The sequence below is a fragment of the Schistocerca gregaria genome, chromosome 9 (assembly GCF_023897955.1).
Source record: "Schistocerca gregaria isolate iqSchGreg1 chromosome 9, iqSchGreg1.2, whole genome shotgun sequence".
Classification (NCBI taxonomy): domain Eukaryota; kingdom Metazoa; phylum Arthropoda; class Insecta; order Orthoptera; family Acrididae; genus Schistocerca; species Schistocerca gregaria.
The window spans coordinates 250,079,946-250,107,224 of record NC_064928.1 but is presented as its reverse complement, the minus strand read 5'-3'; the positions used below and the strand labels follow the sequence as shown (position 1 = coordinate 250,107,224).

Sequence of the window (27,279 nt, the reverse complement as noted above, 5' to 3'; positions counted from 1 at the left end):
GGGAACTATTAAATTTAAAGCCAACTGTTAGAATACTTCACCAAAATGTTCAATACATAAACAATAAAACAGAGGAATTAGAGTTAATATTACAAGGTATATAGGCCAAACATTCTAGTAGTTACAGAACATGGGCTAAAAGAAAATCACATAGGAATGTACAACTTGAAGAATTATATGAAAGTAGCTGGTTTTTGCAGAACTTCCTATAAAGGTGGTGGCGTTGCTATTTTTTCTAACCATAAACCAACTAAAGCCATAAATATAACAAAATATTCTATGATTAATAAAATTCTTTTCCGGGCTATTATGCCGTGGTCTGATGGATTTCGCATTGTAATCCGACGTTTCGTCCCCATCTGCGGAGGACATCTTCCCCCCCCCCCCCCCCCCCCCCCCTTGAAGATGTCCTCCGCAGATGGGGACGAAACGTTGGATTACAATGCGAAATCCATCAGACCACGGCATAATAGCCTGGAAAAGAATTTTATTAATCATGACAGTTCCGGCCGTGAAAGTTTACATTTTACAAAATATTCTATAGAATTGAGCTTTGAAGCTACAGCACTGGAAACTAAAATTGCTGGGAATTTATGTTGTGTATTAGGTTTGTATCAATCACCAAATGGTGTAATTAAAACCTTCTTTGAACAGCTGGAAGATATAATCCAATACCTCTCAAAAACATATGCTTATTTGATCATTATAGGAGATCTGAACATAGACACAAGTAAAAATACGGACAATACTAAGACCCTACTGGACTTATTGTGCATATATAATCTAAAAATAAAAATGGACAAACCAACCAGAGTAACAAAGCATAGTGAAACTATAATTGATCATGTAATAACAAATATTCCTATATGCTATTGTGACACACAGGTAATAAACTCCACATTAGCAGACCATTTTGCAATCATGATAGACATAAATATAAAGACTAGTGATTCAGTGCAGAAGATATGGGAGACGAGAAGACAGAACAACCCACATAACATAAATCTGCTAAAAAAGATGTTAGAGACAGAAAACTGGAAAACAATACATGCAGCGAAAGACGCAAACACCAAATGGAACCAGTTTTTTTCTTTATTCAATTATTACTATGATGTTACATGTTCTGTTAATAAGAGGCTTGTCAAAAAGCAACAAAAAAAGAAAAGCTGGGTGACTGGAAAAGTAATCCATGCCAGAAATAATCTTAGAGTGTATTATGACCTCTCCAAACAAAAAAATACTGAGGCCTACAACACACTGTACAAAATAAAAAAGAAAGAGTACTGTAGTTTTATCAGAGAAACTAAAGCATCATTCATCAGGATGTCTATAGATAAGGGAAAGAACTACTCACAAGGTTTATGGTCTTTCATTAATGAAGAGAGAGGAAAAGTAACTTATTGGGCAGAGGACATCTGCCCACTGATGAGTGGGAAAAGCAACGCAAACCCTCTAGAAATAGCCAATACTTTTAACAGTTATTATATTACTGTAGCAGATGAATTAATAAGACAAAATAAAACAAATGCAGTAAGTAAATTGTTAAACCCCCCACATACAAACCATACTATGGTTTTCAAACCTACAACAGATACAGAAGTGTCAAACCTAATAAAACAACTTAAAATTAAACATTGATCTGGCTTGGATGGTGTCACATCACATCTCATAAAGGAATGCAGAGAATGTATATTAAAACCATTGACACACATGCTGAATGCTGCGATAGAAGAAGGTATATTTCCAGATTCACTGAAAGTAAGTAAAGTGGAGCCAATATTTAAGAAAGGGAATAGGGATGAATTAGGAAATTACAGGCCAATGTCATTGCTCTCAACATTTGCTAAAATCTATGAAATGATAATAAAGAATAGAATTGTAAGTTTTATAACAAAGTACAGTATACTGCATTCATCACAACATGGTTTCAGAGAAGGGAAGTCAACAAAAACAGCATCAACAGATATAATTGAGCACATTCTTAATTTACTTGATAGGCAACAAAAGACTTGTGGAATTTTTATGGACCTATCTAAGGCATTTGATTGTGTGGACCACTCAAAATTAATGATGAAATTATATCAGTATGGGATTAGAGGAAAATGCTATGACGTACTTAAATCATACATTACAAATAGGAAACAATGCACGGAAATCAGACATACTAGTGGGGGAAATATAACAAACTACAGATCAGAATTGCAAACAGTTAAACACGGTGTGCCGCAAGGGTCGGTACTTGGGCCAATACTATTTATACTCTATGTAAATGACTTCCCTAGCTATATAAATCAGAAACTTATAATGTATGCTGATGACACAACAATCATTTGCACAGCTGACACAAAGGAGGAGCTTGAGAAGGAAGTACTCCTGAATATCGAAAATGCAAATAAATATTTAACACAAAACAACCTGTTTATGAATCAGTCTAAAACAATGAATGTAGTATTTCAAACCAAGCATAGTGAAAACTATAATATAAATGTTAATATAAATGGAAAGACTATTAAAGAAGTAACCAGCACAAACTTTCTAGGAACTATAATAGACAAACATTTGGCATGGGGGGAGCATATAGATGCACTGTGTAAAAAGATAAACAAACAGATCTTCATCATGCATAAAACAGCTAAGACTGTGGATGATAAAGTCCTCAGATCAATGTATTATGGACTTGTCTTCCCACATTTGTCTTATTCAGTTCATATATGAAGAAGTGCACAAGCTGGCTACTTAAAAAGAATATTCACAATTCAGAGAAGGGCAGTGAGATGCATTGCAAAAATACCACCAAGACAGACCTGTAGGCAAGCTTTTGTACATTATAATATTATGACAGTATATTCACTGTACATATACCAAAGCATAATGGCAGTAAGGTCAAGCGATAAACACCTCCTGAATAAAGATGTACACAAACACGGTACAAGAGGAAATGAAAATTACTACATGATAAACAGAAATCTAAAACTGTCCATGACTGCCCCTGAAGAAGCAGGCAAAAGGTTCTTTAATAAACTCCCCAAAATCATTAAAAAAGAAACAGACCTAAAATGTTTTAAAAATCATTTGAAACTATATCTCACAGAGACATGTATATACAGTTTGAGTGAATACTAAGATGGTGTTTAAATATATTATGTCATTACTGAAATGTACCTTTAAAATTATCATTTCTGTATGTTGTTTGGATTGTGTGTATGTATAATGTGAAACATGTAATACCTGTATGCTTGTAGACTATTTCTGTTTAATTATTGTTTCATTTATATATAATGAAATCAAGTTTGATGTTAATAGCCTATTGTATGACACACCCAATACTCTCAGCTGGATTTTCAGCTGGAGTCCATGGGCAAAGAATAAATAAATAAATTTATACTCATTCCTGGTGAGAGTGGCCAAGAAACTAGTAAGAACTGTGTAAGTAGCATACTTACACATCAACTTTAATCCTTCATTTATTGTCTGATATCATTTAACATATCCAGGTGCAATTTATAACTAAATTTATTCTCAATCCACAGAAATTGAAAAAAATTAACTTAAAGCATGGTAAAATGAATGGTCTCCTTTGTTAAGAAATATCTAGGAAGTGGGAATGACATCACAGCAAAAAAGAGTGCAAATTTATTTTATTTTAACAGTTTCAGTGTGAATGATTCATGACAAAAAAACTTAATGGCTAACAGATTTAGAAATTAAATTTAAATTTACACACAGTTACACAAGCCTGTCAAATCTTGTTAATGCCACAATAACACAACTCAAGCATCAGTAACTGAACTTCCTTGTGGATTTAATTCAGGAACATCATAATGGGGTCTGTCAATTGTAGCATGAAAATCATAAAATGCAGACTGTCCATGCAAAAAGTGTGTTTTCTTACTTTAAACATCAGTGTAAAAATAAGAAGCAGATATTGAATAAGTGAGGCAGTCAATAGGGAAACTTGCTCATCAATTCAAATGAAAATGCAACCATTATTAGCACATTATTACTATGAAATAGATAACACAAACTTCTTTATATTTTTTTAATAAAACGATAGCTTCTTTTCTAACAGAAGATATTTCTGACACATAAGTACATTTATTTTGTATATTGTATCACACAGGAAATTTCAAATGTGTGCCTTCGGAAGTCTGTATATTTCAGCAAATATTTTTTATTAATAATAATAAAACTCTCAATTTCATAGCTATAACTGCAGCCTGGAAATCTCAGTTGTTAACATGAATTTCCAGGATGGTTTTCATGTCATTTTTCAGTTACATTCTCCTCGAGAGGTATCACCTCACAGCGGCCCTCATAGTTGCACCACAAGTTTGGGCCACAAACAACATTCTCAGGAACAGAGGTGTCACATATGTCGCCTTCATCTGCAAGCAAGAAAAACAACTGTACAGACATGAGAGTTAAAAACCATTACCCCGATTTTATACAAAAACTTAACTGACATCTCATTGAGACAATGCTTGGAAACTTTTTCTGAGATATATAACTTCCACTAGTGACTTACCACAAATATTAAAGGTTCAGAAAAATGTGTGTTGCACATCAGAAGGAAATGTATTGTCCATTATTTAAAAACTAGAAACTTTTAAAGAGCCCTGCTCCCCACACATCTAAAAGATAACCATCAATTTATACATCTGATCAGAAATATTTGTGAAAAATCACTTTGATAGTTCATATAGGGCACATAACAAAGATAATTTTATGCTTCCTGTTAATCAGTTACATTATATGCTGAAACTCCCCAACATAAGGGAATGAAAATCTTCTACAGGCTAAAAGATAAGGACATTTTGAACATGAAGCTACCTCTACTTCCAAAGAAACTAAAGATATTCTGATAAAGAAATGTTTTTACTAAGTGAAAGAGTTTATGAATGACAGAATGATAATTTAAGCAGGATGTCACAGACGATTATCCTTATGGAAATATAGCTGTCCATTCTCAGGAAAGACCATTATTAATTTCAGAGTACTGCTGCATATCATTAGCTACAGCAAATTATATTACTAATGTCTGACATGTCTCTTGTGTCACAATCACACAAATAATAAATGTATGAGGGGACATTCAATAAGTAAAACAACACCTTTTTTCTGAAATCAGGTTGATTTTATTCAGGATTCCAATACACCATACTATTCCCTACTGTTTTGGCTACAGAACCCTATTTTCAACATATTCCCCATTCAATGTGACAGCCTGATGCTACTTACTAGGACGGCCTGTATGCCTGGCCAGTTTTTGAGCCAACATCTTGCTGCATCAATTATAGCCGTAAGAATGTAGAAAAATTTATGTCATTGATGGCAGCCATTAGGCCGGTATTACACTATCATATTTCTTCGTCAAAGCTGATATGTCAAATATTTATGTCAAAGAAATTTGATGGTGTAACATGGAACTTTGTCAAATCTCGCCTGTTGTCAAATAAATATGGTCAAATCTAGGGCCTCGCTGTAGATTTGATCATAAAAATCACTTGTCTTCTGTTCATTGCAGTGTGAAATGTTATCACTTGGAGTGCTAGCATCTCTGCAGCACTCTGTCACCAGTAGTGTGTTTGTAAACATGGCTGCGAAGTTTAATTTTTGTGTGCCGTAAACTACAAAATTAATAGAAATGTATGAAGCTGATGAGGCACTTCAAAATGTGAGACAACCTGAGTACAAAAGACAGGAGAGCTACAAAAAAATTGCAGAGTTCATTAGCCATGAGATATGGCCCAGGTGCATGGCTGACGACATAAAAAAGATACTTAATGGCCTCTGCTCAAGCTACTGTCATGAGAAAGCATTTAAAGTGCTTCATCAGCTTCGAACATTTCTGTTAATTTTGTAGTTGTGGGACAGAAAATGTATTTATTTATTTAGCACCCATATTATCACATTCATGATATTGGACTCATCAAAATACAAAACAGTATAAAATATTACATATTTACATCATGGACAAAATCTTATCATTGGTATCAACACATCTTTATCACAAAAACATTATTCTGCTTATGTACATACAGATAGAAGAAAAGCTTATGAAACCCCTTGATTGATTTTACTAAAACTATTAAATACCAGTACCTTAGTTAACTAGCCATAGTAACCTACACACAAAAGCTAGGTGCATAATAACATACATACATGGATAAAAGAAATTTGGTTTTATCTAGGCATGGTTGATAATTATGAATTTTTGTTTAGAGAGTTATGAAGTAGACCTACAGATTTGAGCAATATTCCAGGTATTCGTTAATTCTGTGGAAGCTGTTGTTTATTAGTAGAATGTATTACTGCTTGATATTTTTTGATGCTATCTGGCAGTGCACTGTACAGAGTTTTTGGTTTGTAAACAGCACTGTTCTTATATATTGATTTTCTGTACACATCCATATGATAGTCATACCTGTTCCTTGTTTTATAATGGTAGATCTCACTATTCAAAGCTGAAACTTGATGGTTTTTAATGAAGCATATGCTTACAAATATAAATACAGGTGGTAATTCATGAATTTACTTCCTTAAAGATACCTTTACATGTTGCTCTGTAAGCAACAGCACTTATTAATCTTAAAGTTTTCTTTTGGAGCTTAAAAGACTGCTTTGCAAAAGAGGTATTTCCCCAAAACAATAGTCTATACTTCAGTAGACTATGCTTGTATGTGTAATAAGCATTTAACATTGTTTCGGTACTGTAGGAATCTTTCATCACTCTTAACATGTAACAGTACTTGAAACTTCCTGGCAGATTAAAACTGTGTGCCAGACTGAGACTCGAACTCAGGACCTTTGCCTTTTCCGGGCAAGTGCTCTACCAACTGAGCTACCCAAGCACGACTCACGCCCCATCCTCACAGCTTTACTTCTGCCAGTACCTCGTCTCCTACCTTCCAAACTTTACAGAAGCTCTCCTACGAACCTTTAGCACTCCTGAAAGAAAGGATATTGTGGAGACATGGCTTAGTCACAGCCTGGGGGATGTTTCCAGAATGAGATTTTCACTCTGCAGCAGAGTGTTTTCATATACAGTCTGAGGCGGTGGGTGGGGAGCATAAAATTTTCTTTGTTTCTAGTATCATGTGAATGGACAAAATGGTTTCCCTCAAATAATTCATGTCTGGTGTACAAAAATATAATAATCTCATGTGTGTATAAGGATGGCAGAGTTAATATTTTAAGTTTTCTAAATAATGGTTGACAAGGTTCTTTGTGATTCACAGTGCACATATTTCATATGATTTTTTTTTCGTATTTTTTGTATCCGCACTATGTTTGTCAAGTTACCCCATAAAACAATACCATACCTAATAATGGATTTGAAGTAACTTGAATATGCTACTTTTCATGTGTCCATGTCAGTTGCAGTTGATAATATTTGCACTGCAAATGCAAAGCTGCTCAGTTTGTTTTCCATGTATTCAATGTGTGCCTGCCAGCTGAAATTTTTATCTACATTTAAACCTAAGACTCTCACTGAGTCAGCTTCTTCTATACTGTGGTTGTTGTGTACAATCTTAATCTGCTCACATTTTGACTGTTTGGTTTTGAACTGCATCACACGAGTCTTAGATATCTTTAGATTCAACCCATTTAGCTGAAACCAAGTTTCTAAGGTACTGAGGGTACTGATCACAGATCTGCGAACAGAACTGATGGGAAACTGATGTTTAATGGTAAGTCCTTAACATAAAAGAGAAATAGGACTGGGCCTAATATGGAGCCTTGTGGAAGACGCTGAGATATTTTTTTTCAGTCAGAAAAATAATATGCACCATTTGAAGAAGTGCTAACTCTTTGCTTTCTGTTGAATAAGTAGGATTTAAGCCATTGTAGGGCACTGCTGCTAACACTGTACTTTTCAAGTTTGTAAACAAGCAATGCATGGTTTCAGAATCAAATGCCTTTGTGAGGGCACAGAAAATTTCTGCCACCTTATTTCTCTTGTCTAATGATGTACTTATTTCTCTTGTCTAATGATGTATTTATTTTCTCAGTGTTAACTGCATATATGGTGTTTTTCCCCTGCTGAAAACCAATTTGATTGTTAGAATAACAGAATATTTTGCAATGAAGTTTTTCAAATATTTTAGGTAGGACTGGAAGAATTGAGATAGGATGATAATTTCCCATGATCTCTCTTGATCCCCTCTTGAAGAGTAGTTTGACTTCAGCATATTTCAGTACCTCTAGGAAACAGCCCTCTTCAAAACATTGATTTATTATTTGAGCTAGTGGGTTTGCAATTCTATTGTGTACCACTTTAATTACTTTGGTGGGTATTCCATCCCAACCTGCAGATTTTTTGTTTCTTAATGTTAGAAAAGCATAGATCCCTGGGAAAAGAAAGCATCTGTATGAATATTAAGAGATCATATACAGGGTGTTAGAAATAGTATGGAAAGCTTATAAGGGTGTTGCAGGAGGGGTTATGCTGAGAAACAAGTGTTAAGAAAAAAATCTGATATGATGCACCAGTTCCAACCTATTTAGCACTGAAGTTAGCCAATCAGATCTTTACACATGCAAATTCAAGCAGCCCGACCGAGGAAATGTCGCCAAACATGTTCTTCAGTTTTTTCCCCCTCAAACCAAACAAATGTAGCTTTTGCTCACCTAGTTTAAATTTATCACTTCTGAAAAAGGCATGCTAAAACTGGTAAAGAGCATTTCAATAAATGGACCCACAGATGTCTGTGCATTGCTACATTTTAGTGTATGAAAGTACCCGAATGTGTGCATGTAATCACATGATTGGCTAACTTCCATGGTCAGTAACTCAGAAATGGCACAACATAACAATTATTTCTGAGAACAACCTCCTGTGCAAAACCCTTGTAAGTTTTGGAGACTGCTTCTGATGACACTGTAGAAGGAGTACACAATGGGAAGACGCTTGAACACAATATTATGAAAAGGGAGGAGGAAACAGATGAAGACAAGGTGGGTAATGCAATACAATGCAATGCTGAAACTGATAGAGCAATGAAAGAGCTAAGTCATAACAAGGGAACTGAAGCATACAACATTCTGTTATAATTACTGATATCCATGGGAGAAGAAACCTTAACAAATTACTCCATCTGGTTTGAAAGACGGGCTTTTTGTTGCTGAACATATGTAGTTGGTAGGACTGGACTCACACTTCTCATATTGTCAGGTGGGACCATCGGGAGTGGGGAGAGCTGGCCACTGCATACTTTCAACAGCTCGTCAGTATTGCTCGTGATGTCAGCCAACAGGTGTACCCCTCCACTGTGTAAAACATAATTATAAAATTTCTTGCTCACAAAGGAGTTCAAGCTGTGGAAGTTTTCCAGAAACTGACTGCACAGTTTGATGATCAAACATTGGACGCTTGTGTTTGCCAGGAATGAAGAGTTCAAGGAAGGATAAGAATGTGTGGAGAATCAGGAACACAATTGCTGTCCTCGGACCACCATTACAAATGAAAACATTTTTGCAGTTCGAAAAATTGTGCCTCACTGCTCATTGATTGACACACATTGTCTGTTGCGGTTCCTTCAGCTGCCTTGTGTAGTGGGACCAGCCCCATTTGGCACTATACTCATCCTGACCTCACACTGTGTAACATTCACATTTCTGTGCAGGACAGCGAGACCTATGGCACCAGGCTCCCATACTTTCATTCATTACCACTGAGTTCTTAACTAAGTTATGTTACTTCACCTGTCTCATCTACAAGTTTAGCAGGGCAGTGTATTAATTAATTACAGAAGAATAAAAAGACTAGTAGAAATTGTCAGTTTCGGTTCTGGGGTAATTTAGGAATAAGCAAAGCAATACTGATCGTATGACTCATCTTTGAAGATATTTTAAGAAAAGGCAAACGTATGTTTTTAGCATTTGTGGATTTAGTGAACGCTTTTAACAGTGCTGACTTTATTACACTCTTTGAAATTCTGAAGGTAGCAGGTCTAAAATACAGGAAGCAAAAATTTATATAGTTCTTGTAAAGAAACCAGACTTCAGTTATGAGCATAAAAAAAAATGAAAAGTAAGTAGTAGTTGATCTGAACATTGAGCAAGCTGTGAAGGAAATCGAGGAGAATTTGGCAAAGGGACCTGAAGAAGGGAGAATAAATAAAAAGTGTGAGGTTTGTTGATGACATTGTAATTCTGTCAGACAACAAAGGATTTGGAAGAGTAACTGAATGGAATGGACAGTGTCTTGGAAAAAGAACTAAGATGAATATCAATGAAAGTAAACTGACAGTAAAGGAATGTTGTTGCAGGTGATTCTGAGAAAATTAGTTAAGGAAATGAGACACTGGAAGCAAAAGATGAATTATTCTGTTTGGGTACCAAAAAAGTGATAACGGCTGAAGTAGAAAATGCAAACAACCAATAACTAGAAATGAATTCCTGAAATAGAAAGAATTGCTAACATCACATATAAATTTAAATACTAGAAGTCTTTTCTTAAGGTATCTGTCTGGAATGTAGCTTTGTAAGAAAGTAGACTTGGATGGTAAATGGTACAGAAATGAGAACAACAGGAGGTTTTGAAATGTGGTACTACAGAAGAATGATAATGATTAGGTGGGTATATCGTATGGCTAAAGAGGAGGTACTGAATCAAAGTGAGGAAAAAAGAAACAGCTTGACTGAAAGATGGGATCGGTTGATAGGGCACATCCTGAGGTATTATGTATTAGTCGATTTGGTAATGGAATGAAGTCGGAGGTGACTATAGATGGGAGCTGATGTTTGGCCATTAGAAAAAGATTCCTTTGCTTGTAGGTTGCAGCAGTCTTACAGAGGATAAACTAGTGAGGAGAGCAGCATCAAACCAGTTTCCAGACTGAAGAAAACAATACCAAAACTGGAAGCTCTTTCCCAGAAACCATAGGCAGATTTAAATACTCGTTTCACAAATGGCAAAATGCCTAAGAATGTGGAAATTAGAATAACTATGATTTAAAACAAGTTAAAAAAAACAAAGATTAATAAGTAATTAAATTCAGTTCAGGCCTGATAAAGGGGATAAACAGAGGATGAAATTAGTCATAATATTTTAAGTTTGAGACAACCAGTTGCATTGTAGCAGGCCTGGTCATCCAGCTGCTGTGATATATACGAGGGCATTTTGAAAAGTAAAGATACAATGGCTCGCATTCCTTAAATTGAACATTTATTTAGAAAACGTCAGTTACATATTATTAACTGGATTATTTGTTATTTTTTGACATAATCACCCCCGTTATCCAAACATTTGTTAAGCCCGTGCACAAGCTTTTGTATCCCACAGTCATAGAAGGTTGCCGCCTGTTGTTGGAACCACATTTCAACTTCATCTTTGATCTCTTCATCGTCGTGGAATGATTTTCCACCAAGATGTGACTTCAGGTAACAGAAGCCATGATTTTCTTCGCTGAAATTGACGTTTTGCATTTCTTGGCTTTTGGTGAATTCGAATGGCGCCATTGCATTGATTGTTGCTTGGACCCAGGTGTATAGTGATAAACCCACGTCTCGTCACCTGTCACAATGTGATCAAGGAACTCATCACCTACTTCAGCATAGCGTGTGAGGAAGTCGAGTGCAAAGCCCATCCTTTTCTTTTTGTGTTCTTCTGTTAACAGTTTTGGAACCCAGCGCGCACACAATTTCCTGTACCCTAACTTGACAGTCACAACGTCATAAAGAGTTGTCATTGACATGTCCGGTATGATCTGATGCAATTCTTTCAATGTGAGATGTCTATTCGCACTAACTGCTTCCTCCGTTCTCCGAAGAAGGGCATCAGAGATCACAGATGGCCGACCTGTTCTTTTTTCGTCATGAACATCGGTCCTACCTTCAGAGAAATGACGACACCATTTTGTTACATTTTGTCAATTCATAATGTTCCCATAAACAGAAACAATTTCGTTGTGAATGTCCGCTGGTCGCTGACCTTTTGCATGAAGAAAACGTATGAAGGAGCACACTTCACATTTGGCGGGATTCTGAATCAGCGCAGCCATTTTAAACATGACCTACTCCAACCAGAAGCAACATTCAACTGCCGAATGACCGTGAGGAGAAAGCTAACAGTTCAAGGTTAACACCAGTGTTGCCAACAACTTGCTCGCAAAAACTCTTCTGTTCCTCTGGTGTATGGTGTATCTTTACTTTCTGAAATACCCTCGTACATTGAGAAGTCTGCTCTCTTCTCATATGTCCATAAATGTTTGTTCCTGAGGCTAACAAGTTTTTTTTCTTTTGAGTATGGAACCACACAGGTCAGACTTTTTCCCCATTAGGACCAACCTCTAACCAAATTGTGTTACTTAGTTTGTGTAAACAACTTTGGTACTGAATTGGCTGAAGCACAATGAAACTCATTATGAGCTCGTTCATACACATTAGACTAGATATCACAACAAACACTTGGGATAATGCTGCAAAAAACTTCTGATATTTTAGGAACATTATAGCCCAGTAGCTAAATGACAGGTGTAGTATATCTTATTACTTTTTACTTTTTGAACTTTAACTGATAAGTAATCATTGGAATGTTTTTTTTTTTTTTTTTTTTTTTTATTCCTCCATATCATTCAAATAGGAAACCTATAGGTTCATTTTTTTCTTTTTTGCGCATTTTTTAAGATCTCCATCACATAAATGAGATGCCTTACAAGACACCCACAACTTATCTGTTCTGGACACCTCAGTACCATCACCTTTTTACAAATATAAGTGTACCAAAAGAAGATCTTCACTTGAGAAAACAAAAACCACAAGGAGACAGTACTGCTGGTTTTCATGAAGAAAAATTCCAAGTCCTTCTGACAATACATTTGAAAGCAGAAAACAGCTATTCCTAGCTCTGAGAACTACTTGCTCGTTTAATACGGAAGCAGAGGAATAGAGACATGATACAGGAGCACACTTTACTCTGAGACCAGCATCTGAGGCACTGATCTGTTGTGAGGATGAGGGGAGACAATATTTAAAGTTAATGTAGAACATCATGATTCACAAGTTTACCTACAAATTAGAGACAGTTTTAAACTTTAGCAGTTGTTAAAAAAATACCCTCACATGCAGAAACAAAAACAAACATGTGACAGTGTCCCCTATGTCAGATGTTTCTGTGGCACAGGATACTACACAACAAAAGTCCTAATTTAATTTGATAATGCAGTCAGAGAAGGAAGAAATACTAATAATAGTCTTTAACAATGCAAAAAAGTGAGTACTTCTCAGCTACTGCCAATCCTCATTGTCTGATGAAAAAGGGAAGTACCCAGAAGACATTGTTGGATGTCAATGTAACTTTCTACATCTACATTTAAATATATACTCCACAAGCCAAGGAACGGTGTGTGGCGAAGGGTACAAGAGTGAGGGAAAGACGACTGTCTATATGCCTCTGTACGAGCCCTAATTTCTTGTATCTTATCTTCTTGGTCCTTATGCACATGTATGTTGGCAGCAGTAGAACTGTTCAGCAGTCAGCTTCAAATTATGGTTCTCTAAGTTTTCTTAATAGCGCTCCTAAAATCCCTCCAGGGATTCTCAGTTGAGTTCCCGAAGCAACTCTGTAGCATTTAGTTTACATGTTGGTTGAACCTGCCTGTAACAAATCTAGCAGCCTGCCTCTAAACTGCTTCAATGTCTTCCTTCAATCTAACCTGATATATATTCCAAACACTTGAGCAATACTCAAGAATAGATCACATCAGCGTCCTATACATGGTCTCCTTTACATGTAAGCACACTTCCCTAAATTTCTCCCAATAAACCAAAGTCAACCATTTGCCTTCCCTACCAAAGTTCTAACATGCTCATTCCATTTCACACCACTTTGCAATGTTATGCCCACATATTTAAACAATTTGACTGTGTCAAGCAGGACACTACTTTATTCACATACTCACCATTGGCAGGTACATAACATCTATATTTATGTCTACATTTATACTCTGCAAACCACTGTGAGTGCATGGCAGAGGATACATCCCATTGTATCAGCTATTAGGGCTTCTTCCTGTTCTAATCATGTACGGAGTGCGGGAAGAATATAGACTGAATGTCTCTGTGTGTGCAGTAATTATTCTGATCTTATGCTCACAGTCCCTATGTGAGTGATATGTAGGGTGTTGTTGTATAATCCTAGACTAATATACTTTCTTGGCATAGTTTACATCTATCTTCAAGAGCCTTCCAGTTCAGTTCTTTCAGTATCTCGGTGACTCTCTCCCACAGATTAGACAAACCTGTGACTATTCATGCTGCCCTTCTCTGTATACATTCAGTAACCCCTATTAGTCCTATCTGGTATGAGTCCCATACACTTGAGCAATATTCCAGAACTAGTCACACAAGTGATGAGTGATTTATAAGTAATCTCTTTTGTACACTGATTGCACTTTCACAGTATTCTACCAATAAACCATAGTTTATCACCTGCTCTGCCCATGACTGAACCTATGTGATCATTCCATTTGATATCCCTACAAAGTGTTACACCCAGCTATTTGTACAAGTTGACCAATGCCGAGTTGCAATTCTATGTGACATGTAGAACAGCCACCAGAGTGTATTAGAGTTGTTTGTATTTAGCATTGTTACCAGGGCTGATGGGGTAGATAAAGAGGTGCAAACAGCTGCTTTGAAAGGTACAGACATACTGCAAACTCATGGGAAATTGTGCAATCAGCACTTGACAGAGTTTTAAAGGGGCTTCATAGTGACTCTCCATTTGGCCTGATTGTCGAATCATCTTAATATCCGTATTTGTGGGGCAATCAGATGTGGCAGAAGCTCAGTGAGTGCACAGGAATGTGAGGGCAGGCAAATGTATCGTCAAGTTTCTGTCTGACCACCTCGACGGAGCTTCACTGTATTATGCACCAAGTACATCCCACCCACATTTCTGCACCTGCCTTCCAGGAACAAGTAGGGACTATATGCAACATTCTGCACCATCCTGCACTATCAGTTGAAGACTAGCAGCAAATGGACTAGGAAATTACTGTTGCACGAGTGTGTTGCCATTACCGGAGCAACACAAACATCTGGTGTCACAACGGACAAGCACAGACTGGTAGTGAATCATGTAGGCTTGTGTTCTGTACTACTCAGATGACCATCACTGAGGAGAGGTCTCATCCTTCCAATGTTTCAGAGAGACAGAGTGGTGTTGTTTCTATCTTCACGGTGTGGGGAGCAATCAGGTATGACTTCAGGTCACAGGTGGTAGTGATTGAGGGAATTCTTATGGCAGAATGGTACATCACAGATGTCCCTCATATGCTGTGTGATCAAAAGTATCCGGACACATGGTTGAAAACGACTTACCAGTTCATGGTGCCCTTCATTGGTAATGCTGGAATTCAGTATGGTGTTAGCCCATCCTTAGCCTTTATGATAGCTTCCACTCATGCAGGCATACGTTCAGTTAGGTGCTGGAAGGTTTCTAGGGGAATGGCAGCCTATTCTTCACATAGTGCTGCCCTGAGGATAGATATCGATGGCGGTCGGTGAGGCCTGCCACAAAGTCGGCGTTTCAAAACATCCCAAAGGTGTTCTGTAGGATTCAGGTCAGGACTCTGTGCAGGCCAGTACATTACAGGGATGCTATTGTTCTGTAACCACTCCGCCACCGGATGTGCATTATGAACAGGTGCTCAATTGTGTTGAAAGATGCAGTCGCCATCCCTGAATTGCTCTTCAACAGTGGAAAACAACAACAAGGGGTGCAAGCCCCCTCTACAGAAAGCACAACCACACCATAAGACCACTGCCTCTGAATTTTACTGTTGGTACTACACACGCTGGCAGATAACGTTCACCAGGCATTCGCCATACTTACACCCTGCCATTGGATCGCCACATTGTGTACTGTGATTTGTCACTCCACACAATGTTTTTTCACTGTTCAATCGTCCAATGTTTATGCTCCTTACACCAAGTGAGGCATCGTTTGGCATTTACCGGCATGATGTGTGGCTCATGAGCAGCTACTTGACCATGAAATCCAAGTTTTCTCACCTCCTGCCTAACTGTCATAGTACTTGCAGTGGATCCTGATGCAGTTTGGAATTCCTGTGTGATAGTCTGGATAGATGCCTGCCTCTTACACATTACAACCCTCTTCAACTGTCGGCGGTCTCTGTCAGTCAACAGATGAGGTCGGCCTGTACGCTTTTGTGCTGTATGTGTCCCTTCACATTTCCACTTCACTATCCCATTGGAAACAGTGGACCTAGAGATGTTTAGGAGCGTAGAAATATCGCGTACAGATGTATGACTCAAGTGACACCCAATCACCTGACCACGTTTGAAGTCTGTGAGTTCTGCAGAGCACTCCATTCTGCTCTCTCATGATGTCTAATGACAACTGAGGTCACTGATATGGAGTACCTGGCAATAGGTGGCAGCAAAATGCACCTAATATGAAAAAGTATGTTTTTGGGGGTGTCCAGATACTTTCGATCACATAGTGTATTCATGTGGTACCTCTCATGTGACAGTCTGTGATGCCATTTTTCAATGGACACTGCTTTTCTACACAAGGTTTGTGTCTCTACGAACTGTATTCATGATGTTGAGGTACTTGTGTAGTCAACCAGGCCCCAGATCAGTCTCCGGTAGCATATGTACGGGACCAGCCCGAACTTCAGTTACATGCCTGTGGACGTATCTGGGGCATCGAGCGCCAGTTACAACAGTTGTGGGTCAGCTTGCCATAGGAGAGAATGCAACAGCTTTATGACACCCTTCCCAACTGAACCGGTGTGTGCATCCCGGCCACACAGGCTGCAGCGGCTTACCGATAAGTCAGTTTACACTGCCAAGCTCTTTATCAATTTGATTAAAAATTGCAATCATTGAAACCGTGTCATATATCATGTCAAGCTATGAAGTTACATTTTGTCTTCTCCTCCCCTTCCTTTTGCCTCATTTATTTGTCTAGCTTTGTATTCCAGTGGAAAAATCAGAAAGAAGCACAGCATTAAGTTCTCCCCTCTCTACCTGCGCTTTCTTTCAAATGCCCCCATCCATATCTCTCTCTTCACTCAAAGATTCTGCATAATGGTGTGATTTACTACCAAAATTTCAAGAGTGTACATTTCTAGAAGAGTCAGTTGATACAGTCATAGAAACACACTGGCACAATACTAGTACCTGCCATGCTGAGACGTAAACCCAGAAGTTCTCCTTTCACGAGCAATGTTCTCACTGATTGAGCTACCCAGGCATGAATCGTGTCCTGGCCTCACAGCTTCCATTTGGCCAGCCCCTCTCCAAATTTTAATCTATCAGGATGGTTCAAAACAACACACACCCCACAGCAGAGTAGAAGATTTATTCTGGAAGTGTTAGTGCTATGTTGTCAGGCTGCATCTACATCTATACTGCACAAGCCATTTGATGGTGTGATGTGGAAGATACTTCAGGCACCACTAACTGATCCCCCTCACCCATTTCATTTACCAACAACATGTGAGAAGAGTGTTTGTCAGTAAACATCCATATTATCTCTAATTTATTGAATTTTCTCATTGTAGCACAGTACGTAAGTGGGAGGAAGCGTTATGTTGTCTGACTCTTCCACTCAACAAAATCTCTTGGAATTTCATCAGTAAACATCTCCACTATGCACAACACCTCCCTTGCAGCATTGATACTGGCATTTTTTGAGACTCTCTGTAATGCTCTTGCACTGAGTAAATGATTCTCTCTCAAACTGCACTGCTTTTTATTGAATCTTCTCTGTCTATTCCATTAATTCAATATGGTAAGGGTCTCAGATTTGTCAGCAATACTTAGGAATCAGTTTAACAAGTGTTTTATAAGTCACTTCTTTCATGGATGATTTCATTAAGATTCTCCCAATGCACCTCAGCTTGGGATCTACTTTTCCTACAGTTTGTTTTATGTGGTCATACCCATTGATGTTGCTCTGGATGCTTAATCCTAGTAACCATTTTACAGCACATATAGTTTCCAGCAATTTGTCATGAATAGTGTTAAGTGTAAAATAATGGATTTTTGTCTATTTATGTGCAATACATTATATTTATTTACATCCAGGGTTAGTAGCCAGTCCCTGCACTGTTCATCAATCCTAAGCAGGTCTTCTTTCAAGTGACTACACTCTTCTGGCATTGCTAACTTTTTGTAGATGACATCATCATCTGCAAACAGCCTTATGGAGAGAAGTTTCAGCCTTATGGAGCTTCTGACATTTTCTACTAGATGATTAATTTATATTGTAAACTGTAACAGTCTTATCAAACTTCCACTGGTACACATGAAATTGCATTTACATCTGTCAATTTCATTATGTTAAGAGCAACATGTTGAGTTCTGTGTGCAAGGAAGTCTTGAAACATGTCACAAATCTGGTCCAATATTCAGCAAGCTCATTTTTTCACTAAACAGCATTTAACTGTGTTAAATGCCTCCCTGAAGTCAGGAAAGATGGCATCAACCTGACCACTGATGTCTACAGTACTGTGGATACCATGGAGGAACAGGGTGTGTGACTAAGCTAGCTGGGATAATTTTACTTCCCCTCTTGTTTTGCCATCTGCCTCCTTAAAATTTGTTTTTTTTTTTCATTTTTAATTAATTACCATTATCATACGTGAATATAACCTGCATTTTTATGAAAGAGAAAGATTGGCTCTCAGTTTTAAATAATATAACACCAGGCCTATTTTTGTGCTTAGTTTTATGTATATAATTGATTCATAATTGAATTTCTAAGAACCCTGGAGATACTAAAAGGTATCAGATAGATTATATAATGGTAAGACAGAGATTTAGGAACCAGGTTTTAAGTTGTAAGACATTTCCAGGGGCAGATGTGGACTCTGACCACAATCTATTGGTTATGACTTGTAGAGTAAAACTGAAGATACTGCAAAAATGTGGGAAATTAAGGAGATGGGACCTGGATAAACTGAAAGAACCAGAGGTTGTACAGAGTTTCAGAGAGAGCATAAGGGAACAATTGACAGGAATAGGGGAAAGAAATACAGTAGAAGAAGAATGGGTAGCTCTGAGGGATGTAGTAATGAAGGCAGCAGAGGATAAAGTAGGTACAAAGACAAGGGCTGCTAGAAATCCTTGGGTAACAGAAGAAATATTGAATTTAATTGATGAAAGGAGAAAATATAAAAATGCAGTAAATGAAGCAGGCAAAAAGGAATACAAACGTCTCAAAAATGAGATCGACAGGAAGTGCAAAATGGCTAAACAGGGATGGCTAGAGGACAAATGTAAGGATGTAGAAGCTTATCTCACTAGGGGTAAGATAGATACTGCCTACAGGAAAATTAAAGAGACCTTTGGAGAGAAGAGAACCACGTGTATGAATATCAAGAGCTCAGATGGCAGCCCAGTTCTAAGCAAAGAAGGAAAGGCAGAAAGGTGGAAGGAGTATATAGAAGGTTTATACAAGGGTGATGTACTTGAGGACAATATTATGGAAATAGAAGAGGATGTAGATGAAGACGAAATGGGAGATACGATACTGCGTGAAGAGTTTGACAGAGCACTGAAAGACCTGAGTCGAAACAAGGCCCCCGGAGTAGACAACATTCCATTGGAACTACTGACAGGCTTGGGAGAGCCAGTCCTGACAAAACTGTACCATCTGGTGAGCAAGATGTATGAAACTGGCGAAATACCCTCAGACTTCAAGAAGAATATAATAATTCCAATCCCAAAGAAAGCAGGTGCTGACAGATGTGAAAATTACCGAACTACCAGTTTAATAAGCCACGGCTGCAAAATACTAACGCGAATTCTTTACAGACGAATGGAAAAACTGGTAGATGCAGACCTCGGGGAGGATCAGTTTGGATTCCGTAGAAATGTTGGAACATGTGAGGCAATACTGACCTTACGACTTATCTTAGAAGAAAGATTAAGAAAACCTACGTATCTAACATTTGTAGACTTAGAGAAAGCTTTTGACAATGTTGACTGGAATACTCTCTTTCCAATTCTAAAGTTGGCAGGGGTAAAATACAGGGAGCGAAAGGCTATTTACAATTTGTACAGAAACCAGATGGCAGTTATTAGAGTCGAGGGGCATGAAAGGGAGGCAGTGGTTGGGAAAGGAGTGAGACAGGGTTGTAGCCTCTCCCCGATTTTATTCAATCTGAATATTGAGCAAGCAGTAAAAGAAACAAAAGAAAAATTTGGAGTAGGTATTAAAATTCATGGAGAAGAAGTAAAAACTTTGAGGTTTGCCGATGACATTGTAATTCTGTCAGAGACGGCAAAGGACTTGGAAGAGCAGTTGAACAGAATGGACAGTGTCTTGAAAAGAGGATATAAGATGAACATCAACAAAAGCAAAACGAGGATAATGGAATGTAGTCAAATTAAGTCGGGTGATGCTGAGGGAATTAGATTAGGAAATGAGACACTTAAAGTAGTAAAGGAGTTTTGCTATTTGGGAAGTAAAGTAACTGATGATGGTCGAAGTAGAGAGGATATAAAATGTAGACTGGCAATGGCAAGGAAAGCGTTTCTGAAGAAGAGAAATTTGTTAACATCGAATATAGATTTATGTATCAGGAAGTCGTTTCTGAAAGTATTTGTTTGGAGTGTAGCCATGTATGGAAGTGAAACATGGACGATAACTAGTTTGGACAAGAAGAGAATAAAAGCTTTCGAAATGTGGTGCTACAGAAGAATACTGAAGATAAGGTGGATAGATCACGTAACTAATGAGGAGGTATTGAATAGGATTGGGGAGAAGAGAAATTTGTGGCACAACTTGACTAGAAGAAGGGATCGGTTGGTAGGACATGTTTTGAGGCATCAAGGGATCACAAATTTAGCATTGGAGGGCAGCGTGGAGGGTAAAAATCGTAGAGGGAGACCAAGAGATGAATACACTAAGCAGATTCAGAAGGATGTAGGTTGCAGTAGGTACTGGGAGATGAAGCAGCTTGCACAGGATAGAGTAGCATGGAGAGCTGCATCAAACCAGTCTCAGGACTGAAGACAACAACAACAACAACAACAATTTATTTTGAGTATTCCTAGTTAGTATCTTTTGTTATAGGTTGAAATCAGTAATTGTTTTGTAACTTAAATTCTGTTGTTGATGTATGAACAAATATAAATTCTGTAATAATTGTGAACATTTGGAAGACAAAATACTAGTCATCTTAAAGTATCTATTTATCTCTATTAAAAAAACATGTTAGCAAAACCAGCCTTGAATTAATTCCAAAGTAATTAACGCTTTGTCAAAAGTATTGTTTATGTAACCATATATGTTAATGCTTTAACTTAACTGTGGAATAAGTATTAAACAATTAGGCTGTGTGTAAAGACAATCACAATGTCTGCTCAATACGTATCTTTCTATTCTTCAAGAACTGTGAACTGTGTGGTTAGGCTTTTACTGCTAATAGATATTCAACAGTAAACTATTGTAGCAGTATGTGGAGGTTTGGCTCCAAACTATTAATGAGGCTTATCGAAGGTTAAACAACAGTGCGCTAGCCATATAAATGTGTATTATTGAGGGGTTGTGAATAGCAAAAGTAAAAGACTGTGAAACGTAACTGTGCATCTGTTGGCTACATTATTTACTGTACTCAGTGTCAAAATTACAAACCCCACTTTTCAGCCAGTGTAGCAACGCAACACGCTGACACCGTGGACAACAAATGAAGAAATAAAGCAGGTAGAACCGCTACAAGTGAGCTGAGTTTAACAAGATCCCTGTTTTGTGGAATACATGTTGATTTTCTTAGAGGACATTATCGTTCTCCAAAACATCATAATACATAAGCATAAAACTTGTTCCACAGGTCCACAACAGATTGACATCATCTATACAGTGCTGCATTTAGCTGCATCTGTCCTACAACATTTCTCAAAAACTGGAGTGACCTGCATTTTTTTCAGTAACAAGGTATCCTTTGTTGTTCTAATGATCTATCATGAACTGCTGCTAGAAAGGGAGTAAAATTTCTCACATAATCTCTGTAAAATCTTACAGGTATCTCAGTTTGTACTCATGCCTATCCACTAACTGTAGTTGCTTTCCTGTTGCATGATCATTTATCTTAATTTCTGCCGTTTTGGAATTCATATAATGGTTGAAAGGAAGGATGGTATAAAGATCTTAAACAGTGAATCACTTCTGGGGAACCCAGTTCAGTATTTCAGCCTCCATTCTGTCATCTTCCATTTCTGTGCCAGTGCGGTCACTGAGTGAGTGAAGAAATGATTTTGATCCACTTACTGATTTTACATCAGACCAAAACTTTATAAGACTTATAGTCAGATTAGTTCAAAAAAATTTACTTTCAAAGTCAATTGACCACTTTTCTCATTGCTCTCCTTTTGCTCATTTTCACTTCATTCAGCTTTTGTTCTCTTAAATCTGGGATGCGGCTCCCCATCCCATAAGACCTTAAGACCTTTCTCAGAACATACTTGTCTAAGGCATATTGAACAATGCTTTTGAATTTTTTCCATTTGTGCTACACATCTTTGTCCTCAGCACTGAATATCTGATGCTGACTACTCAGATACTCTGCCATTTGTATCCCATCACACTTCTAAGCAAAAATATTTTCATACCTTTCTTAACATTCCTTGTAATGCCCCTAGTCATGGTAGCTTTCGCAGCCTTCTTATCACTGATACCCTTCTCTGCATTAACTGATTTGAAAAGTTCAGTTCTCTTTATTGTTAAGAGGTCTAACGTGTTACGCTAACTAGCTGGCTTTGTAACTATCTGCCCAAAGTAATTTTCAGAGAAGACATTGAGAATAAAGTCAAAGGAATCCCTGTCTTTAGTACCAGTTTTGATAACATGACTATCCCATTCTCTAGCTAGCAAATTGAAGTCTCCCACTACTATAATAGCGTGATCATGAGACTTTCTTATGAAATTCCCCAAGTTCTCTCTGAAGTACTTTGGCACTACAGCTCCTGATGCAGGCGGTCTATAAAAGCATCCGATTAGTGTGATAGACCCACCCAGATTATTTCACATTTAGAATCCATGGAACCTCACTAGATATAATTGAATTCCTTAGCACAAAGAAAATGCCACTACTGTTGAGGTCTAACATATGAATTTAGGATTTCATCACTGTTCATTTTCAGTTTCAACTAACTTTCTGTTCCTAATGAGTATTGTTGCCTTTAAAAAGCAAAACTAATTCTACAGTCTTATCAGGGTGCTCCTGCAGTTTATTAATATCATGTTAACATTTTCTGTGTCTGATCTGTGAGGACAGATGTTCCCTGAGAGTAAAATGGCTAATCCATCTATGATTTCAACAGGAAATTCATCACTGATTCTGAGGGACTATTCCTCTAGTCTGAAAATCCCTCTTCTGCATGCCACACGTATGCCGCTACCCTAGTAGCCAGTTCCTGACTGTAGTGCATGACAGAACTTTTAAAGGGGTAAGGGGAGGGGGGGGGGGGGGTCCTACAATTCTCCACACATTTACTGAGGCCAGGAAATTTGTTGCATCCAAGGTTATTGTAGAATCTTCTGAGCCTCATATTGGGGTTGCACATTTATGGAAGTTATATTACTGAAACTTACATCGAAAAATAAAATCTGATACAAAATCAATGAATTACTTTCTTTATTTAACACATGACTAATTATAGCTACTATACTCAACATATTCATCTCATGAGAGTCAGCAACTGTACTGATATTTAAAATAATTGTCATTTATTGTTCATTCTCAGTTGCACATTTTTAATTAAATTACATGTTTTGATGCAACTACTTAGATCTGAAGATTATCCTGAATGATTGGAATTTGTAATTTAATTGAAAATGGGCAACTGAGACTGAACAATATATGAGAATTATCTTAAACTAATCATAGCATTAAGTTTATCATAAACTCTGGTTATGTTTCTGCTCACCAAGGAAGATCCAACAAACGTCACAGCATCCACAATTCCTGATTAACTTGGAGCGGCATACAGGTGGGAGAGAGGGACAAGGTTGACTGCAGTTTGTTGGTATGCACTGCACGATGGAAACGTCATCTGCGTGGAGGCTGCGGGCGAATATCTGCAGCAGACACAGCATCAGCACAGACAGCAGCATGGCGCTGGCGCAGTAGTGCCTGTCAGGCACCATCTTCGTACAACTACAACAGACATTGGAGTATGCCACATGATTAAGGAGACCTTAAATACAGATGACACATTACAAACAGTTTAGAGTTTGAAAGGTTTTACTCCTCAAGTGGGTGGCTTTATTTTTATAAGTTTAATTGTGTGTCTCTGAATTTCATGCTGCACAAACCCTTAGCCATAAAGCAGTAGAGTAGCTGTTATTTTTCAACAAGTTTCAGTCTTTCCACTTTCATCATGAGCTAGCTCCTGTGGAGAAAAATGGAGAGGAATGGAGAGAGAGGAAAATGTATAGAAGCCTCAGGAAATGCCAGTGTACAATTTTTCCCTGAATGATTTCTGAAACCATTGATATTATTGTAAATAGACCAGGATAAAATACAAAGAAACTATTTGTTTATAAAAGGCACAGGAATAAACATGTATAACCCAAGCAGTTCAAATTATGTACCTAATTATTATTTGGCAAAGCAAACAGGGATGGATGACTAAGCAGCAAGAAAGTTGTTCACACAACAAGGTACAGCCACATTCCAACACAAAGCAGTTTGCATTGTCAGGTCACAGTGTAAATGTGGAAGCCAATGGTGAAAAATGCTTCCATGTGTGGCCATATAGGTTTGTTGTTTGTGTAGTTAAATGTATTCATGATGTGCAAGCAAAATGTTGAAGGTGAGTAAGTTGATAGTTTCCAAATTACAGTAGGAGACACATGATGCTGAAAGCAGCAACTACTCCAAATAAAAAGAATGCAAAGTGCATAGAGTAAATATTCTAGTGGCAATATTGCTGATACAGATCATCTTTTTCCAGGCTTTTAGTGTGTATCTGCACAGAGTCAGCATGTTAATCTGGATTGGCAGTTTTAGTGATGCAGGTGGCCTGATGCCCTCAACCTTCCTGCTCTCCCACCCTCCCACATGGAACAAAATCAGTGCACCCCTTCTGTCTGTGTGCCATTTATTCCAAGTGAAATCTGATAACATTTTTGAATTGTTTGGTGAATTGGGTTGTGGGTGTCAACTCATTACTCACCCTAACAGGATGTCAGAAACTGCATAAAAACCCACAAACCATGCTGGCACTTATTGTTAATCAGCCAGACAGATTTGATCTGGGGCCAACATGCCTCTTTGAATCCCTGAAGTGGCATGCCAATGCGTCATGGGTGTCATGGATAAATGTATTATGAGCACTTCACACTGTAGTGTGCAAGGAGTATTGTCAAACAAAACTGAGAGCCAATGTTCAAATGTTGTTCTCAGCACATCGGTATACAGACTTGTAGCAAGACGCAGTGCTCCACTTGCCTAAATACTGGAGCTTATGCTGCTCTGGCCTTTCCCCTCCTCCTCTCCCTCTCCCACCATTTCTCGAGCATACACAAGGCATGGCCGCCAAAGTGCCCACATCTTCAGTTCCCTTTACTCAGCAATGCAAGGTGGTTTCATGAAGTTTGCATGTTTGATGACAAACAGTGTCAATATTTCAATATCCATCTATCCTTTGGAGGTGTAGTTTGTTTCCCTTTGACTCGTGCACTTCTTTCCCATTTGTGTCAATCTGTGGTGCAGCTGTGGTGAAAGAAAGTGAGATAGCTTCTGTGGTGACGTGGCTGCAAGTGCACCAGTTCCTCACTTTCCAGGGGAAATTGATGAAGGGACTCCACAATGAAAGGGGATAGTGTACAGGGAAAATTTGCTAGCATATGAGGCTAAGAAGTGGAAAAGATCGTGCCCGTGTGGCCTCATAGATCTGGAAAATTGACTGAAACACGGCTAACCACCTCCAATGGAGAAACTGAAAATGATCACAAAGATAGAACTTTTGATGATTAGTGATAAGTGCATTACTTTCCAAAATGTTGTCAGGGTGTTCAATATTAGTGTAGGATCATTATACAAAAATGTCATCTTGGTGGGTTCCTCATATCTTAAAATCCACCGAAATGGAGCAACATGTGATATCTGTAGTGAAAAGTTGAGAATGTGCAAGACCAAGGAAGATAGGTCAAAATTGAGCAAGATTGTTCCCAACATAAATACTATTTTTTCCCTTTTTGGTCTTATGAATCCATACACAGTATTTAAATGAAAAGTAATTTTTTTTACATGGTAACTATTTCTGATCCCCATTGTTAAATGGCAGTTACCATGAAAACAATTACAGTGAATATTCTGTATAAAAATATTTTACTGAAGGTAACATTCAACATTTAATATCCAGTTACACCACTAGCACTCAAAACTCATACTTCATTTTAAAGCTACATTTTTCAGCTTTATAAAGAAAATTTTGTATTATTTCAAAATTTTGTAGTTTAGAAAAATAATTCTACAAAAAAATATTGTTATCATAAGGAACACAAAAGTGTTCAAGTTGTAGGATGTTAACTTGTCAAGCATGGGGTACTTCCATTTTAGAGTTCTATTTTTTTTTTTCTGTATCTAAAAATCTTGAAGCATGGAATATTTCAAAGTTCAAGATTCTCTGTCTGGAATAATCTTGACAGGCTTTAATAGAAAGTATGGAAGAAATTTATGCACCAATAAATACACTCATAAACATAAATCTCAGTACTACGGACACTTAAAAGAATGCACAGTTAATAGTAGATCATTATTTCTAAATGTGTATAATAAAATAGAAAGAAACTTCCACATGGGAAAAATATATTAAAAACAAAGATTCCAAAACTTACCAAGCGGGAAAGTGCCGGTAGACAGGCACAACAAAATAACACACAAACACACACACACACACAAAATTTCGAGCTTTCGCAACCGGCGGCTGCTTCGTCAGGAAAGAGGGAAGGAAAAGAAAAGATGAAAGGATGTGGGTTTTAAGGGAGAGGGTAAGGAGTCATTCCAATCCCGGGAGCGGAAAGACTTACCTTAGGGGAAAAAAAGGATAGGTATATACTCGCGCACACACACACACACACACACACACACACACACACACACACACACACACATCCATCCATACATACACAGGATAGGTATATAAACGCGCGCGCGCACACACACACACACTCACACACACACACACACACACACACACACACACACACACACACACACACACCACACACACATATCCATCGATACATACATAGACACAAGCAGACATATTTACAGCAAAGAATCT

At 37.8% G+C, this 27,279-nt stretch overlaps 1 protein-coding gene across 1 annotated transcript; it reads right to left on the bottom strand.

Annotated features, from left to right (window-relative positions):
- Nucleotides 1-3,480: 3,480 nt before the first annotated feature.
- LOC126291894 (uncharacterized) lies at nucleotides 3,481-24,147 on the bottom strand. The gene is made up of 2 exons (XM_049985623.1): nucleotides 23,914-24,147; nucleotides 3,481-4,385 (listed from the first exon to the last, which is right to left on the bottom strand). The coding sequence occupies exons 1-2, from the start codon at nucleotides 24,131-24,133 to the stop codon at nucleotides 4,264-4,266; spliced, it is 342 nt and encodes a 113-aa protein (XP_049841580.1). The 5' UTR covers nucleotides 24,134-24,147; the 3' UTR covers nucleotides 3,481-4,263.
- Nucleotides 24,148-27,279: the final 3,132 nt, after the last annotated feature.

Bases quoted from the DNA above. Each gene is read 5' to 3' on its own strand.
- LOC126291894 (XM_049985623.1), bottom strand. From the start codon at position 24,133: ATGGTGCCTGACAGGCACTACTGCGCCAGCGCCATGCTGCTGTCTGTG. The intron at 4,386-23,913 runs GTGAGCAGAAAC...TCTTGCTTGCAG, and splicing joins CGTTTGTTGGATCTTCCTTG to ATGAAGGCGACATATGTGAC.